Source organism: Diaphorina citri, unplaced genomic scaffold (assembly GCF_000475195.1).
Source record: "Diaphorina citri unplaced genomic scaffold, Diaci psyllid genome assembly version 1.1 scaffold80, whole genome shotgun sequence".
NCBI lineage: Eukaryota > Metazoa > Arthropoda > Insecta > Hemiptera > Psyllidae > Diaphorina > Diaphorina citri.
This window is the reverse complement of record NW_007377517.1, coordinates 242,724-257,070: the sequence shown is the minus strand read 5'-3', so window position 1 is coordinate 257,070 and position 14,347 is coordinate 242,724. Positions and strand designations below refer to the sequence as shown.

The 14,347-nt window shown below is 38.3% G+C and overlaps 2 protein-coding genes across 2 annotated transcripts in view; both read right to left on the bottom strand.

Annotated features, from left to right (window-relative positions):
* LOC103522723 (catenin alpha) overlaps positions 1-9,000 on the bottom strand; it is a 30,706-nt gene extending 21,706 nt beyond the window's left edge. The window contains exons 1-5 of the mRNA XM_026832734.1: positions 8,791-9,000; positions 5,194-5,309; positions 2,052-2,169; positions 753-890; positions 312-423 (exon numbers count right to left, since the gene is read on the bottom strand). Coding sequence (XP_026688535.1) covers positions 312-423; positions 753-890; positions 2,052-2,169; positions 5,194-5,309; positions 8,791-8,985 — 679 coding nt within the window. The 5' untranslated portion in view covers positions 8,986-9,000. The remainder of the gene's footprint in view (positions 1-311; positions 424-752; positions 891-2,051; positions 2,170-5,193; positions 5,310-8,790) is intronic.
* A 1,186-nt stretch (positions 9,001-10,186) lies between these two features.
* On the bottom strand, positions 10,187-14,214 carry LOC108254121 (catenin alpha-like). Its single transcript, XM_026832692.1, has 6 exons — positions 14,140-14,214; positions 12,933-13,233; positions 12,033-12,199; positions 11,658-11,683; positions 10,976-11,159; positions 10,187-10,246 (listed from the first exon to the last, which is right to left on the bottom strand). The coding sequence occupies exons 1-6, from the start codon at positions 14,197-14,199 to the stop codon at positions 10,187-10,189; spliced, it is 798 nt and encodes a 265-aa protein (XP_026688493.1). The 5' UTR covers positions 14,200-14,214.
* Positions 14,215-14,347: the final 133 nt, after the last annotated feature.

Below are 14,347 nucleotides of genomic sequence, written 5' to 3'. Positions count from 1 at the left end.
AACTTACTTGTGATACATCATATTAAAGTTATTAAAGAACGTAGAACTTTGGTATAAGTTTGAGCTCGATCCGACAACCAGGGCCGGAGTTATGGCCTTTTCAAATTTTCATTTTTCCATATTCTCTCGCCAATAGGGGAAGCAACAAAAATGGGAAATTCATTTTGATTGGTGATTTGTGCGTCCCACTAATGATTCATATTGAAATTCAGTCCCAAAAATGACCTTTTGAAAAATCCGTTTTCATCCCCGGGGGCCATCAGGGCCGAAAGTATAAATTATATTTTTTGGATTGAAAGAAATCAACATACCTGAGACTGCAAGGAAATCATCGATGGTAGTAATGTCATCAACTGCCTCAGTTAATACTCGCACTTGAGAATCCCAAGCCTCCTTAAACACATCCATGTTCTCTTGGGCCACCTGAAATATTAGTTACACTTCCAGTTATCTTGCTGTTTTGGATGTTGAAAATAGAAGAAAATATTGGTAAAAAGAAGATAATGATAGAAATGAATGCCATGACCGGAGCTGATTTCTCCGCAAGTCTAAGAAAATATAAAGGAGTCGATCGATGTCGACTGCAATGTCCACTCTGTCTCGTCGATCGATATTGATCGAGGGCAGGTCGACCATGTTTGGGCACACCTTAATTTTCCCCGCCTCAAACTGTTTGTACAGAGTTACAATTTACATACATAGTTCCTCTTGGCCGAAACTTTCCCACAAAAAACCTCCCCGTGCGCACTTACCTTAGAGCGGGGCCGTGCTGCTAAGATGCGCGCCGCATTGATGACTTGCGTGTACAGAGACGCAATGCTAGACGCGGCGTATCTCACCATCTTAACGCCGTCCTCGTTATTCGACATACTACACGCTAGGTTGGCCACCTGAGAAAACAAAATACAAGAGAATATAAAATATTTTTTATTTCAGATGTTTGGCTTAGGAAGCATTGTTGGCTTAGGAAGCATTGTTGGCTTCCTTGGCGTAGGCGTTGGCGTAGGAAGCAGAAAGGCATCCTTCTTAGAGGCATTGTTGGCTGAGGAATGATCCTCTTTTACTTGTATTACTTGATATTATTAAATAAAGAAAATAAAACATTAAAACATTGATAGACATTGTACCTAACTGCTAAGATCTTATCGTCCCAAAAGTGAAAAGAGAAGGAAGACTGGATAGAAAAAAGCCAGCCGTTCCAAGAACTAACCGAGTGGTAAGCATATGGGCTTGTCACAAATGTCATTTCCCGCTTATTACACGAAGCTAAATTTTATGACTTGACTTGGACTCTAACCACCAACCTCCAGATTCAAAGTCCACCGCAAAAGTCCCTTTACTCCAGCAGTAGGCTACTACTATTATTGTGGTCAAATTCTCAAATTATAATAGGACTGAAAAGTCCCTTTACTCCAGCAGTAGGCTACTACTATTATTGTGGTCAAATTCTCAAATTATATTGAGGATTCCATACCTCGGCTAGGATTGAACCCACGCCCTCCTGTTTACCAGGCGAGCGCCTTGACCACTACACCACCGAGGCAGGTGATAGACGGAATTGTAACTGCTAAGATCTTATCGTCCCGAAAGTGAAGAAGGAAGACAGGATAGAAGAAAGTCAGCCGTTCCAAGAACTAACCGAGTGGTAAACATATGGGCTTGTCACAAATGTCATTTCCCACTTAATACACTAAGCTAAATTTTATGACTTGACTTGGACTCTAACCACCAATCTCCAGATTCAAAGTCTACCGTGCTAACCACTAAAATATAATAAAGCTAATAGAATAGAATATACCTACCTTGTTTATCCCGCCAGAATGACACTGAAAGTCCATTTACTCCTGTATATGTAAAACCTTGCTTAATAGCGAAACAACTCACCTCAACCAGCTTGTTAGCATGATCGGCAAAGTTCTCAGCGGCCTTCTCCACTTCCTTTTCATTACCACTGCGAGCTGCCTCTATCAGAACTAGAATAGGAATGTCCGTCTCCATGAAACCTTTACTCCTGTATATGTAAAACCTTGCTTAATAGCGAAACAACTCACCTCAACCAGCTTGTTAGCATGATCGGCAAAGTTCTCAGCAGCCTTCTCCACTTCCTTTTCATTACCACTGCGAGCTGCCTCGATCAGAACTAGGATAGGAATATCCGTCTCCATGAAGCTGAAAACCAAAAGAATACGGTCAACAATAGCCGTATTTTATTATGTGACTTTTTCTCTAGTCAACATGGCTGAACCAATGAGATTGTGAGATTCCGCTTTGTGGAGCAAGTGTGGACGTCCAAAGTGGAATCTCATTGGTTTAGCCATGTTTACTATAAAAAGTCAGGTAATGAAATACGGCTGGCTAATTGAATCTTCTTTTTTTTTCTTCTTCTTTTTCTACTTGAAGGAATTAAAGTGCCTTGTGTAAACTCCCAGAAAAGTTTAAATTTTTATTTATTATGAAAAAAAGTAATTGTGCTATGTAATTGTTTAATTTACTTAATAATGTAATTTTTTCTTTGTATTTCTACTTTTAGATCAATTTATAGTGAAATTCCCTGACAATTCCCGGTTTTCCAGTCTGGTAGACACCCTGTCAGACAGCAGATCTTGCAGTGCCTCCCCTAGTCAGACTATAGCCAAGAAAAGCTATAGCCAGAAATCAGAAATAATTGACTACACCGAAAAAATACTGATAGATTCTGACGTGGCTTTGTGAAGATTCATCTTGAAAAGAAGAACACCAGTAACCTTAGAGTCTTCACACTGTGAAGACTCTGTGAAGTTCACAGTTGGATGAATAAGTTACTGGTATTCTTCTTTTACACCGAAAAAGCATTGCCTTTAGAAACTGACTTACATTTGCCATATACTCGGACAGCAGATCTTGCAGTGCCTGTCTTACAGCGTTACATTCGGCCACAATCCGCTCCCGTCTGTCATCACGCGTACAGTTGGAATCTGCCATGAGAGCTGCTCCACTGATGATAGACTCGAGTCTTTCTTCTAGCGAGGGTCGAACCCGCTCGTTGTACGCCAGGGGGTCCATGACCATACGCTCCTGAAAATCCGAGAGAATGGTTTGAAGAATTATTAATTGATTAATAATAATTAATAGCGAATTGGGGTCTCGCGAAGTGGTACGTTCACGAGATCTTGAGTTTCATGTTCTACAAATCTACACAAAAATACACGTCACAGTTGTCACACTTTGGGTCTGACTCGGGGACTTTCAACAGGGAGTATACCAGCCTGAATTTCCCTTGCTAAAGAAATAGCAAAGGTCAAGTGCGAAGAGCACTCGTAAAATTTTGTAGCCAAAACCAAATGTCCAGCCTGAATTTCCCTTCCTTAAGAAATAACAAAGGGCAAGTGCGAAGGGCATCCACTCGTAAAATTTTGTAGCCAAAACCAAATGTCCGCCCAAAGCAATCACCCTAGTTGAGGCTGATTGAGAGGCTGACGAAAAACGCCGACCCCGTCTGTACACGGGAAAAGGCGAAGAAAAAGAATGTATTGTACCTCATAGTAAATATCTTCAGTGGATGTGATAGATTCCAGAGATTCGTCTTCATAACATTCGGTGGAGTGATAAAAATATGTAACCTCCTTAGTGGGCATAACAAACTTTACTCTACTGAATACCCCGTCTGTACACGGGAAAAGGCGAAGAAAAAGAATGTATTGTACCTCATAGTAAATATCTTCAGTGGATGTGATAGATTCCAGAGACTCGTCATCATAACATTCCGTGGAGTGATAAAAATAAGTAACCTCCTTAGTGGGCATAACAAACTTTACTCTACTGAATATCACTCTTTCAGACTGGAAGGTTCTCTCTGCTCCCTCTCTCCTCTCTGTGATATCTCCAAATATTTCAACATATAGATACTTTTTTTTGCAGTAGCTGTACACATCTTTATTTTCCTTCCAAGAGGGTAGATATACCTTTATCCTAAGTAAATATTCAGTAAATACCTTTTATTATTACATGGCTGAACCAATGAGATTGTGAGATTCCGCTTTGTGGAGCAAGTGTGGACGTCCAAAGTGGAATCTCATTGGTTCAGCCATGTTGACTATAAAAAGTCAGGTATTAAAATACGGCTGCCTAATTGAATCTTCTTTTTCTACTTGAAGGAATTAAAGTGTCTTGTTTAAACTCCTAGAAAAGTTTTAATTTTTATTTATTATGGAAAGAAGTAATTGTTCTATGTAATTGTTTAATTTAATAATGTATTTTTTTCTTTGTATTTCTACTTTTACATCAATTTATAAAAAAATAATCCGCTTAATGAAGGGTTAAAGTAGTTATACAGTGACGTGTTAAACCTACATCAATAGAGCAATTGTAGTTGGGTAAAAATTATGAATAAAAGGTCAATTCCTATGTAAAAAGTAGTGAAAAATCCAAATCTGTAGTCAAAACTCCGAAAAAGTAACTTTTAAAGGTCGAAAATTCAATTTCCATTTGCCGATCTAATGAAAAAGTTAGAAGAGTAGTGACGTCAGATTTCAAGAAATGATGCGCAGAAACGTATGCGCACTAAAACATTAATGTGTTGCCTGCGCTCGGGACAGTTGATGTGACGTCATCGCCTACAGGAGCGTATGCCGTGACGTCAGAGAAAAAAAAAAAAAAAAAAACTTCAGGGTGATATAGAAAAAAAAAAAAATATCACTAAACTTCTTCACCCTAAAGCCAAGGAAACTTTTAAATATTTAAAATTTAAATTAAATTAATCGTTGATAAAATATTTAGGATTTAAATAAAAATTAAATCTCAGTAAACGTTCCTAGGTTCCTATGATAACTGTACTACCTAATTATCTCGAATACATAACAGCAATTTCTCCACAGATTATCATGAAATCAGTATGCTCAATGAATGGAGCATATCTAGGCTACACAGTATTAGGATTTACATGGAGGATATATGCTACCATGTTATACCATGCTTCCTATCTGTTTAAATTGGAATACAGGGTGGGCTCAACATTAGAAGAAAAAGAAAAATTCCCTAGTTCCTCATTTTTTCAGCTCTTTGACTTTGAAACATCACCCAAGTAAGCGCAACTGTTCTATTTCTCACTCACCTATCTGTAGAAGAAAAAGAAAAATTCCCTAGTTCCTCATTTTTTCAGCTCTTTGACTTTGAAACATCACCCAAGTAAGCGCAACTGATCTATTTCTCACTCACCTATCCGACACATGATCTACCACTGCTTTCCTGAGTTGACGTCTGAGGTCACGAGTCTTCCGGCACATATGATCGATAGCACGCTCCAAACCTTCACTAGGATCCTTGATACTCATCTGTAACAACAAGATAATAACATACATTTTTTTTTAAATTATGAGGGCTAGGAAGGGGCTGGGAAAAGGCTAATATTTTAAAGGCTGGGAAAAGGCTAATATTTAAAGGCTAATATTTTTATCAAAATACTTGATATTATCATTATTACTATCGTGTAAATATAGGAAGTTCCAGGAGAGATTACAGTGGTATGGTCATGTTGAAAGAAGAGAAGATGAGAGTTGCATAGGGAAAAGAGTTGAGAGAATGGAAGTGAGGGGGAGAAAAGGGCGAGGGGGGCCGAAGAAAATGCGGGAGGATTGTGTGAATCAGGACTTGAATGAGAAAAATTTATCAGGGCATGAGGTACACAATAAAGCTACCTGGAAGGGACTGACAAGAAACGCCGGCCTTATATAAGTAGGGAAAGGAATACATCACAACTCTCCCCAAAATAGCGAGGGAAAAATAAGTTTTTTGGTGTCTTAGTATGGGGGGGTCGTGCAGTCAATAATGGATGGGGACTAAATTTGATTGTATAAAAACTCTTTATTTTGTTTGAAAGAGTGACAATAAAATAATTTCATCAACTCATTAATGTTTGTAAATTCACAAACTTAGTAGATACAAATCGAATTGATTACGTTATGTCACAGTTGAGGTACCGTTTTATCAACAGATTCGCAAAAAAGGAAAACCGGGGTTTCACATGACTGATGGCAAAATATTTGCAATAAGTATGTCTAGCCTGAGATTGCAACCTCTGTAAATTGAGTGCGTGACAATATTAACATCAATAATAATACAACAAAGGTTTTGACATTACAAAAGATGGAAAAGTTAAATATATATATAAAGAAAGTTATGGATGTTGGGTTTGTACTAGGTTTGTACTCCATCGGGATTAAACATTTTCTGACGCGTCTTCACTACACTACAGTCTAATCAATGCTGAACGGCTGAACCAATAGAAAGTAGGTAACATCAAAAGTAAAAAAAAAAAAAAATGCGAATCTGCTTGAGATAGTATTTTTTCGATAGTGTGTGGAAGTATTCATTTTCTTAATCATCTCCTTTCGGTAGGTTTTTAAATTACCAAGAGAAAAGCAATAGCTGGAAATCAGAAATAATTGACTAAAAAGGCATTGCCTTTAACATCAAAAGAAAAAAAAAAAAAAAATACGAATCTGTTTGAGATAGTATTTTTTCGATAGTGTGTGGAAGTACCTATTCATTTTCTTAATCATCTCCTTTCGGTAGGTTTTTAAATTACCAAGAGAAAAGCAATAGCCGGAAATCAGAAATAATTGACTAAAAAGACATTGCCTTTAACAGTTATTTTCATTAGCCATATACTCAGATTATGGTATTTTTCACTCGGAAATGTTCGGAACTTACCAAAACTTACCCAATGATGTTATTATGGTATTTTTCACTCGGAAATGTTCGGAACTTACCAAAACTTACCCAATGATGTTATTATGGTATTTTTCACTCGGAAATGTTCGGAACTTACCAAAACTTACCCAATGATGTTATTATGGTATTTTTCACTCGGAAATGTTCGGAACTTACCAAAACTTACCCAATGATGTTATTATGGTATTTTTCACTCGGAAATGTTCGGAACTTACCAAAACTTACCCAATGATGTTAATATTGGTATTTTTCACTCGGAAATGTTCGGAACTTACCAAAACTTACCCAATGATGTTAATATTGGTATTTTTCACTCGGAAATGTTCGGAACTTACCAAAACTTACCCAATGATGTTAATATTGGTATTTTTCACTCGGAAATGTTCGGAACTTACCAAAACTTACCCAATGATGTTATTATGGTATTTTTCACTCGGAAATGTTTGGAACTTACCAAAACTTACCCAATGATGATATTAGGGCATTTTCACTCGGAAATGGTCGGAACTTACTTACCCAATGATGTTACTATGGCATTTTTCACACGGAGATTATCGGAACTTACCAAATCTTACGCAATAATGTTATTATGGTATTTTAAACTCGGGAATGACCCGAACTTACTAAAACTTACATAATGATGTTATTATGGTATTTTCTCACTCGGAAACGACCCGAACTTACTAAAACTTACCCAAATATATTACTATGGTGTTTTTCTTTCAGAAATAACCCAAACTCACCAAACCTTACCTAATGATGTTACTATGCCTATTGTCTTTGTACTTTGTTGCGCTACGCTCATACGTCATATTATTATGCTAAGTTTCTGCAAAAAGTTATGAGATCCCCCCAAAAAATGCCACTTCGTGGCATAAAAAAGACCCCGCCAAGTCGTTCCTCCCAAAATAAATCAAGTGCCCACAAAAAATATACAAAAATCCATCCCACCCCAAAAAAGATTGGAAATCAATTTTGTACCCCGCCTTTTATTCACTTCATAGATTGTGTGCTCTTCCTTCTCGTAGTACCTACCTTTCTTTCCCCTCATTGCACTCCTCTTTCTCTAATATTACTTCTGCTTCACTGCATTGGCGGCGTGCCATCAATTTAATTTTAAAGCATTGCACGCCGCCAATGCAGTGAAGCAGAAGTGAGATTAGAGGAAAGAGGAGTGCAATGAGGGTAAAGAAAGGTAGGTGGCACGCCGCCAATGCAGTGAAGCAGAAGTAATATTAGAGGAAAGAGGAGTGCAATGAGGGGAAAGAAAGGTAGGTGGCACGCCGCCAATGCAGTGAAGCAGAAGTAATATTAGAGGAAAGAGGAGTGCAATGAGGGGAAAGAAAGGTAGGTGGCACGCCGCCAATGCAGTGAAGCAGAAGTAATATTAGAGGAAAGAGGAGTGCAATGAGGGGAAAGAAAGGTAGGTACTATGAAGTGAATAAAAGGCGGGGTACAAAATTGATTTCCAATCTTTTTTGGGGTGGGATGGATTTTTGTTTATTTTTTGTGGGCACTTGATTTATTTTGGGAGGAACGACTTGGCGGGGTCTTTTTTATGCCACGAAGTGGTATTTTTTGGGGTTTTCATTAGCCATATACTCAGACAGCAGATCTTGCAGTGCCTCCCCTAGTCAGACCGTGAAATTCCCTGACAATTCCCGGTTTTCCAGTCTGGTAGACACCCTGTCAGACAGCAGATCTTGCAGTGCCTCCCCTAGTCAGACTAAGTTGGTCTACTCCCTGTTGAAAGTCCCCCAGCCATATTACCAAGAAAAGCGATAGCCAGAAATCAGAAATAATTGACTACATCGAAAAAATACTGATGGATTCTGACGTGGCTTTGTGAAGATTCATCTTGAAAAGAAGTCTTCACAGTTGGATGAATAACTTACTGGTATTCTTCTTTTACACCGAAAAAGACATCGAAAAAATACTGATAGATTCTGACGTGGCTTTGTGAAGATTCATCTTGAAAAGAAGAACACCAGTAACCTTAGAGTCTTCACAGTTGGATGAATAACTTCCTGGTATTCTTCTTTTACACCGAAAAAGCATCATTGCCTTTAGAAACTGACTTACGTTTGCCATATACTCGGACAGCAGATCTTGCAGTGCCTGTCTCACAGCGTTACATTCGGCCACAATCCGCTCCCGTCTGTCATCACGCGTACAGTTGGAATCTGCCATGAGAGCTGCACCACTGATGATAGACTCGAGTCTTTCCTCTAGCGAGGGTCGAACCCGCTCGTTGTACGCCAGCGGGTCCATGACCATACGCTCCTGAAAATCCGAGAGAATGGTTTGAAGAATTATTAATTGATTAATAATAATTATTAGCGAATTCGGGTCTGGCGAAGTGGTACGTTCACGAGATCTTGAGTTTCATGTTCTACAAATCTACACAAAAATACACGTCACAGTTGTAAAGCTCGTTGTACGCCAGCGGGTCCATGACCATACGCTCCTGAAAATCCGAGAGAATGGTTTGAAGAATTATTAATTGATTAATAATAATAATTAATAGCGAATTCGGGTCTCGCGAAGTGGTACGTTCACGAGATCTTGAGTTTCATGTTCTACAAATCTACACAAAAATACACGTCACAGTTGTAACACTTTGGGCCTGGCTCGGGGACTTTCAACAGGGAGTATACCAGCCTGAATTTCCCTTCCTTAAGAAATAACAAAGGGCAAGTGCGAAGGGCATCCACTCGTAAAATTTTGTAGCCAAAACCAAATGTCAGCCCAAAGCAATCACCCTAGTTGGGGCTGATTGAGAGGCTGACGAAAAACGCCGACCCCGTCTGTACACAGGAAAAGGCGAAGAAGGAGAAGAAGAATGTATTGTACCTCATAGTAAATATCTTCAGTGGATGTGATAGATTCCAGAGATTCGTCATCATAGCATTCCGTGGAGTGATAAAAATATGTAACCTCCTTAGTGGGCATAACAAACTTTACTCTACTGAATATTGTCACTCTAAGTAAATTGAATAATCTAAATATCACTAAAGATCAACTTAAAGCAAAAGAAATTGCACTAAAATTCAATAAGACCTTAGCAGTTCCTTATGCTGTCAAAAATCTAAAAAAAAAAAAAAAAAAAACTTCAGGGGGGAAAAAAAAAAAAAAAAAAAAACAAAAAAATTTTCAAAACGAAAACCCTGATACTTGCAAACAAAATACGTCAAAGAAAAAAACCGTTATTTTTCAAACCGTCAAATTTTCCCGGAAAACTCGATCTTTCGTATAGAATGGGGGGGGGGGGGTCGTGCAGTCAATAATGGATGGGGACTAAATTTGATTGTATAAAAACTCTTTATTTTGTTTGAAGGAGTGACAATAAAATAATTTCATCGACTCATTAATGTTTGTAAATTCACAAACTTAGTAGATGCAAATCGAATTGATTATGTTATGTCACAGTTGAGGTACCGTTTTATCAACAGATTCGCAAAAAGGGAAAACCGGGGTTTCACATGACTGATGGCCGGTTCTCTTTAGCCGCGGCTAACTCGGGGTGACGCACGTATACCTGGTGTAACAGAGAAACAGACCTTTTTTTTAAAGAGGTAACTGCAAGTGTAAAGAAGCCAGTGGTTCCTAGAACAAAGTTTCGGTTCTCTTTAGCCGCGGCTAACTCGGGGTGACGCACGTATACCTGGTGTAACAGAGAAACAGACCTTTTTTTTAAAGAGGTAACTGAAAGTGCAAAGAAGCCAGTGGTTTTTCACCCCAGAGGGAATCGAATGTGCGACCTAGCGTTTGCAATGCAGGCGCTATTCTCCAAGCTAACTAGGATGGCTGCAAGCAGTGACATGTTTGATAACAATGCCTATTTTTTTGCTGTCACATTGATCTGGACACGCTATACGAACAAAGTTTAACAAACCTCATCGTTTTAGGATAAAGGTCACCCCAGAGGGAATCGAATGTGCGACCTAGCGTTTACAATGCAGGCGCTATTCTCCAAGCTAACTAGGATGGCTGCAAGCAGTGACATGTTTGGCAACAATGCCTATTTTTTTGGTGTCACATTGATCTGGACACACTATAGATACTTTTTTTTGCAGTAGCTGTACACATCTTTATTTTCCTTCCAAGAGGGTAGATATACCTTTATCCTAAGTAAATATTCAGCCAAGTATTTTTATTATTAACGTTTTTCAAGGTTATTTTTTATTCTTTCTTATAGTGACAGGTCATAATTCATCTTAGGATGTCAGACTGTAATGTCAAATAAAATAAAGTTTCAAGTAGGTACCTTGGAAGCAGTGAGTAGCATGGTGGAATGTTTCTTAAGGATAGCCCGCGCAGCCGCCAAGTCATCACGTAGCTGAGGATCTTTCAGCTCCATCTGACGTTTGGCGGCCTGGGCCATCAGCTCGGTGGCATTGCGACCAAAAGCTTTGATATTATCGAGGAGTTCTCCTTGACTGGAAGCGTTCGGAAGCAGTGAGTAGCATGGTGGAATGTTTCTTAAGGATAGCCCGCGCAGCCGCCAAGTCATCACGTAGCTGAGGATCCTTCAGCTCCATCTGACGTTTGGCGGCCTGGGCCATCAGCTCGGTGGCATTGCGACCAAAAGCTTTGATATTATCAAGGAGTTCTCCTTGACTGGAAGCGTTCTTGACCTTTTCCAGATCATCTTCAACCTGAGGAGGTGAAAAAACATGACAAGTTGATATATTTTGATTCGTGACTTACTGGTGCAGTGGTCAAGATGTTCATCTGCTTATCAGGAGGGCATGGGTTCAACTCTGGCCAAGATATGGAGCTCCTTGACTGGAAGCGTTCTTGACCTTCTCCAGATCATCTTCAACCTGAGGAGGTGAAAAAACATGACAAGTTGATATATTTTGATTTGTGACTTACTGGTGCAGTGGTCAAGATGTTCATCTGCTTATCAGGAGGGCATGGGTTCAACTCTGGCCAAAATATGGAACTTGACCTTCTCCAGATCATCTTCAACCTGAGGAGGTGAAAAAACATGACAAGTTGATATATTTTGATTCGTGACTTACTGGTGCAGTGGTCAAGATGTTCATCTGCTTATCAGGAGGGCATGGGTTCAACTCTGGCCAAGATATGGAATTTTACTGTCAACAGTGTTTGAGAATTGTACAATACTACTTAGTACTTAGTAGCCTACTTTTTTCCCAAATTGAAGCACATACAGAGAAGTGAACAACTCAATATTAATTTATACAAGGGTAAAACATACAAATTACCTAGGTACAAAGTTTTTTTTTTTTTAACTTATGCCTTTACATTGTGTACTAAATGTCTTGGGAACAACAAGGGGAAAAAAGGAAACTTACAACTCTCAAGGATTTCAGAAGTAAATGCACATCCACCATGTCAGCTAAAATCAAGAGTCTAGTCACGGCTGAAAGTAAGTTCCTTGCAGCTCGCACCATGTTTCCTCTTTTGAGAGAGGAACAAGGATCATCAGCAAATTCCCTGGCTGCTAAACTCATGGCATCTCCTGAAACAAGAATGATGAATAAATTTGTTTCTTGTACTGTCCCCCCACAATCAATTTCAAGACACCAATTACCAGATAATCTGAGGGGAAAAAGATTATCTCGTTCCCCAAAATTTCTTGGTACCCATGTCCTACATAGGTATAACTCAAGTTCTGATCTTTCAACAGCATAAAATGGTAGGTACATGTTTACTTGTTTAGAGTACCTATAGAATAGGTACTTAAATACCTACATACTTCGTTTGGAAAAAGATTATCTCGTTCCCCAAAATTTCTTGGTACCCATGTCCTACATAGGTATAACTCAAGTTCTGATTTTTATGACTTACAATCATTGGTACGGAAAACACAGTAATTCAAACACTGGAATCACTTTTCAAGCAGATCTTTCAACAGTATAAAATGGTAGGTACATGTTTACTTGTTTAGAGTACCTATAGAATGCTTAAATACCTAAGTACATACTTTGTTAAAACTCACCAGTTTTTCTCACTTCCTCCACAGCAGACAGCATTTCTTGTTTGATATCAGGGTTTTCATAGGCTATTTGTTCACCCCTCTCTATGAAATTCTCTGTGGCTTTTTCAACGGCTGCTACCAGAACATGGGCCCTTTTAGATCTGAGGATAAAATCCGCCCCGGGCGGGAATCGAACCTGCGGCCTAGCGCTTACAAGGCAGACGCGCTACCAACTAAGCTAACTAGGCTGGCTACATACTTCGTTAAAACTCACCAGTTTTTCTCACTTCCTCCACAGCGGACAGCATTTCTTGTTTGATATCAGGGTTTTCATACGCTATTTGTTCACCCCTCTCTATGAAATTCTCTGTGGCTTTTTCAACAGCTGCTACCAGAACATGGGCCCTTTTAGATCTACCTTTCTTTTTCTTCGAGGGACCTTTTGTGTTTACCAGTGTGGTTACTTGTAATACCAGTGGCTCCAATGTTTTTTCTACAGACATAGTTCTGATTTCCAAGTTTTTTGGGTCCCATTTGACCGCAATTGGACCAAAATGATCTACCTGCATTTTTTTCTGAAAACAAAAACAAAGTGATGCAACTGAGTAAAAAAAACCATGTAAAAAAATAGATTTAGAATCAACAGAGACCTAAGTAAAAGGCAAGTGCAAAGACAGTTTGATAAATAACTATGTTATTATCTCACCAAACACCTGTGAATGAATCCCTGTTTTTAAAGATGGACTGTTAAATTAAAATAGAATAAATCAATGAATCAAAAAATAAAATAAAATGGATACCTCACTTATGTAAGTCCTATGTAATGACTAATGAAATTCAATATGAGTCATACTCTACTGGATAGTACCTCCCGATTTGAATAAAAACTTGATGAAACTTCTTGGAACTCAGCATTGATTTTTACGTTGACCCTCAACCATTGAAATTTTTTAGTAATGATAAATTTAACAAGAAGGACCACAATTTTAAATGAAGGTGAATAACATGATTCTCAGATTATCAGAAACTTCTAGTAGTAGTACCTCCCGATTTGAATAAAAACTTGATGAAACTTCTTGGAACTCAGCATTGATTTTTACGTTGACCCTCAACCATTGAAATTTTCTAGTAATGATAAATTTAACATGAAGGACCACAATTTTAAAAGATGTTGAATAACATGATTCTCATAATATCAGAAACTTCTAGTAGGTACCTATCATATAGATTTCTCAATGATGATAGATACTTGGATTACTCAGTAAGTACTCCAATTTGTATACCTGCTACATAGTGAACAAAAAATAGATTTAGAATCAACAGAGACCTAAGTAAAAGGCAAGTGCAAAGACAGTTTGATAAATAACTATGTTATTATCTCACCAAATACCTGTGAATGAATCCCTGTTTTTAAAGATGGACCATGTTAAATTAAAATAGAATAAATCAATGAATCAAAAAATAAAATAAAATGTAGATACCTCACTTATGTAAGTCCTATGTAATGACTTATCACATAAATGACATTCAAGATGAGTCATACTCTACTGGATAGTACCTCCCGATTTGAACAAAAACTTGATGAAACTTCTTGGAACTCAGCATTGATCTTTATGTTGACCCTCAACCATTGAAATTTTCTTGTAATGATAAATTTAACAAGAAGGACCACAATTTTAAAAGAAGTTG

Bases quoted from the DNA above. Each gene is read 5' to 3' on its own strand.
- LOC108254121 (XM_026832692.1), bottom strand. From the start codon at position 14,199: ATGACTCATCTTGAATGTCATTTATGTGATAAGTCATTACATAGGACT. The intron at 13,234-14,139 runs GTATCTACATTT...TTTTGTTTTCAG, and splicing joins ATAGGACTTACATAAGTGAG to AAAAAAATGCAGGTAGATCA. The intron at 11,684-12,032 runs GTAAGTTTCCTT...TCACCTCCTCAG, and splicing joins TTCTGAAATCCTTGAGAGTT to GTTGAAGATGATCTGGAGAA.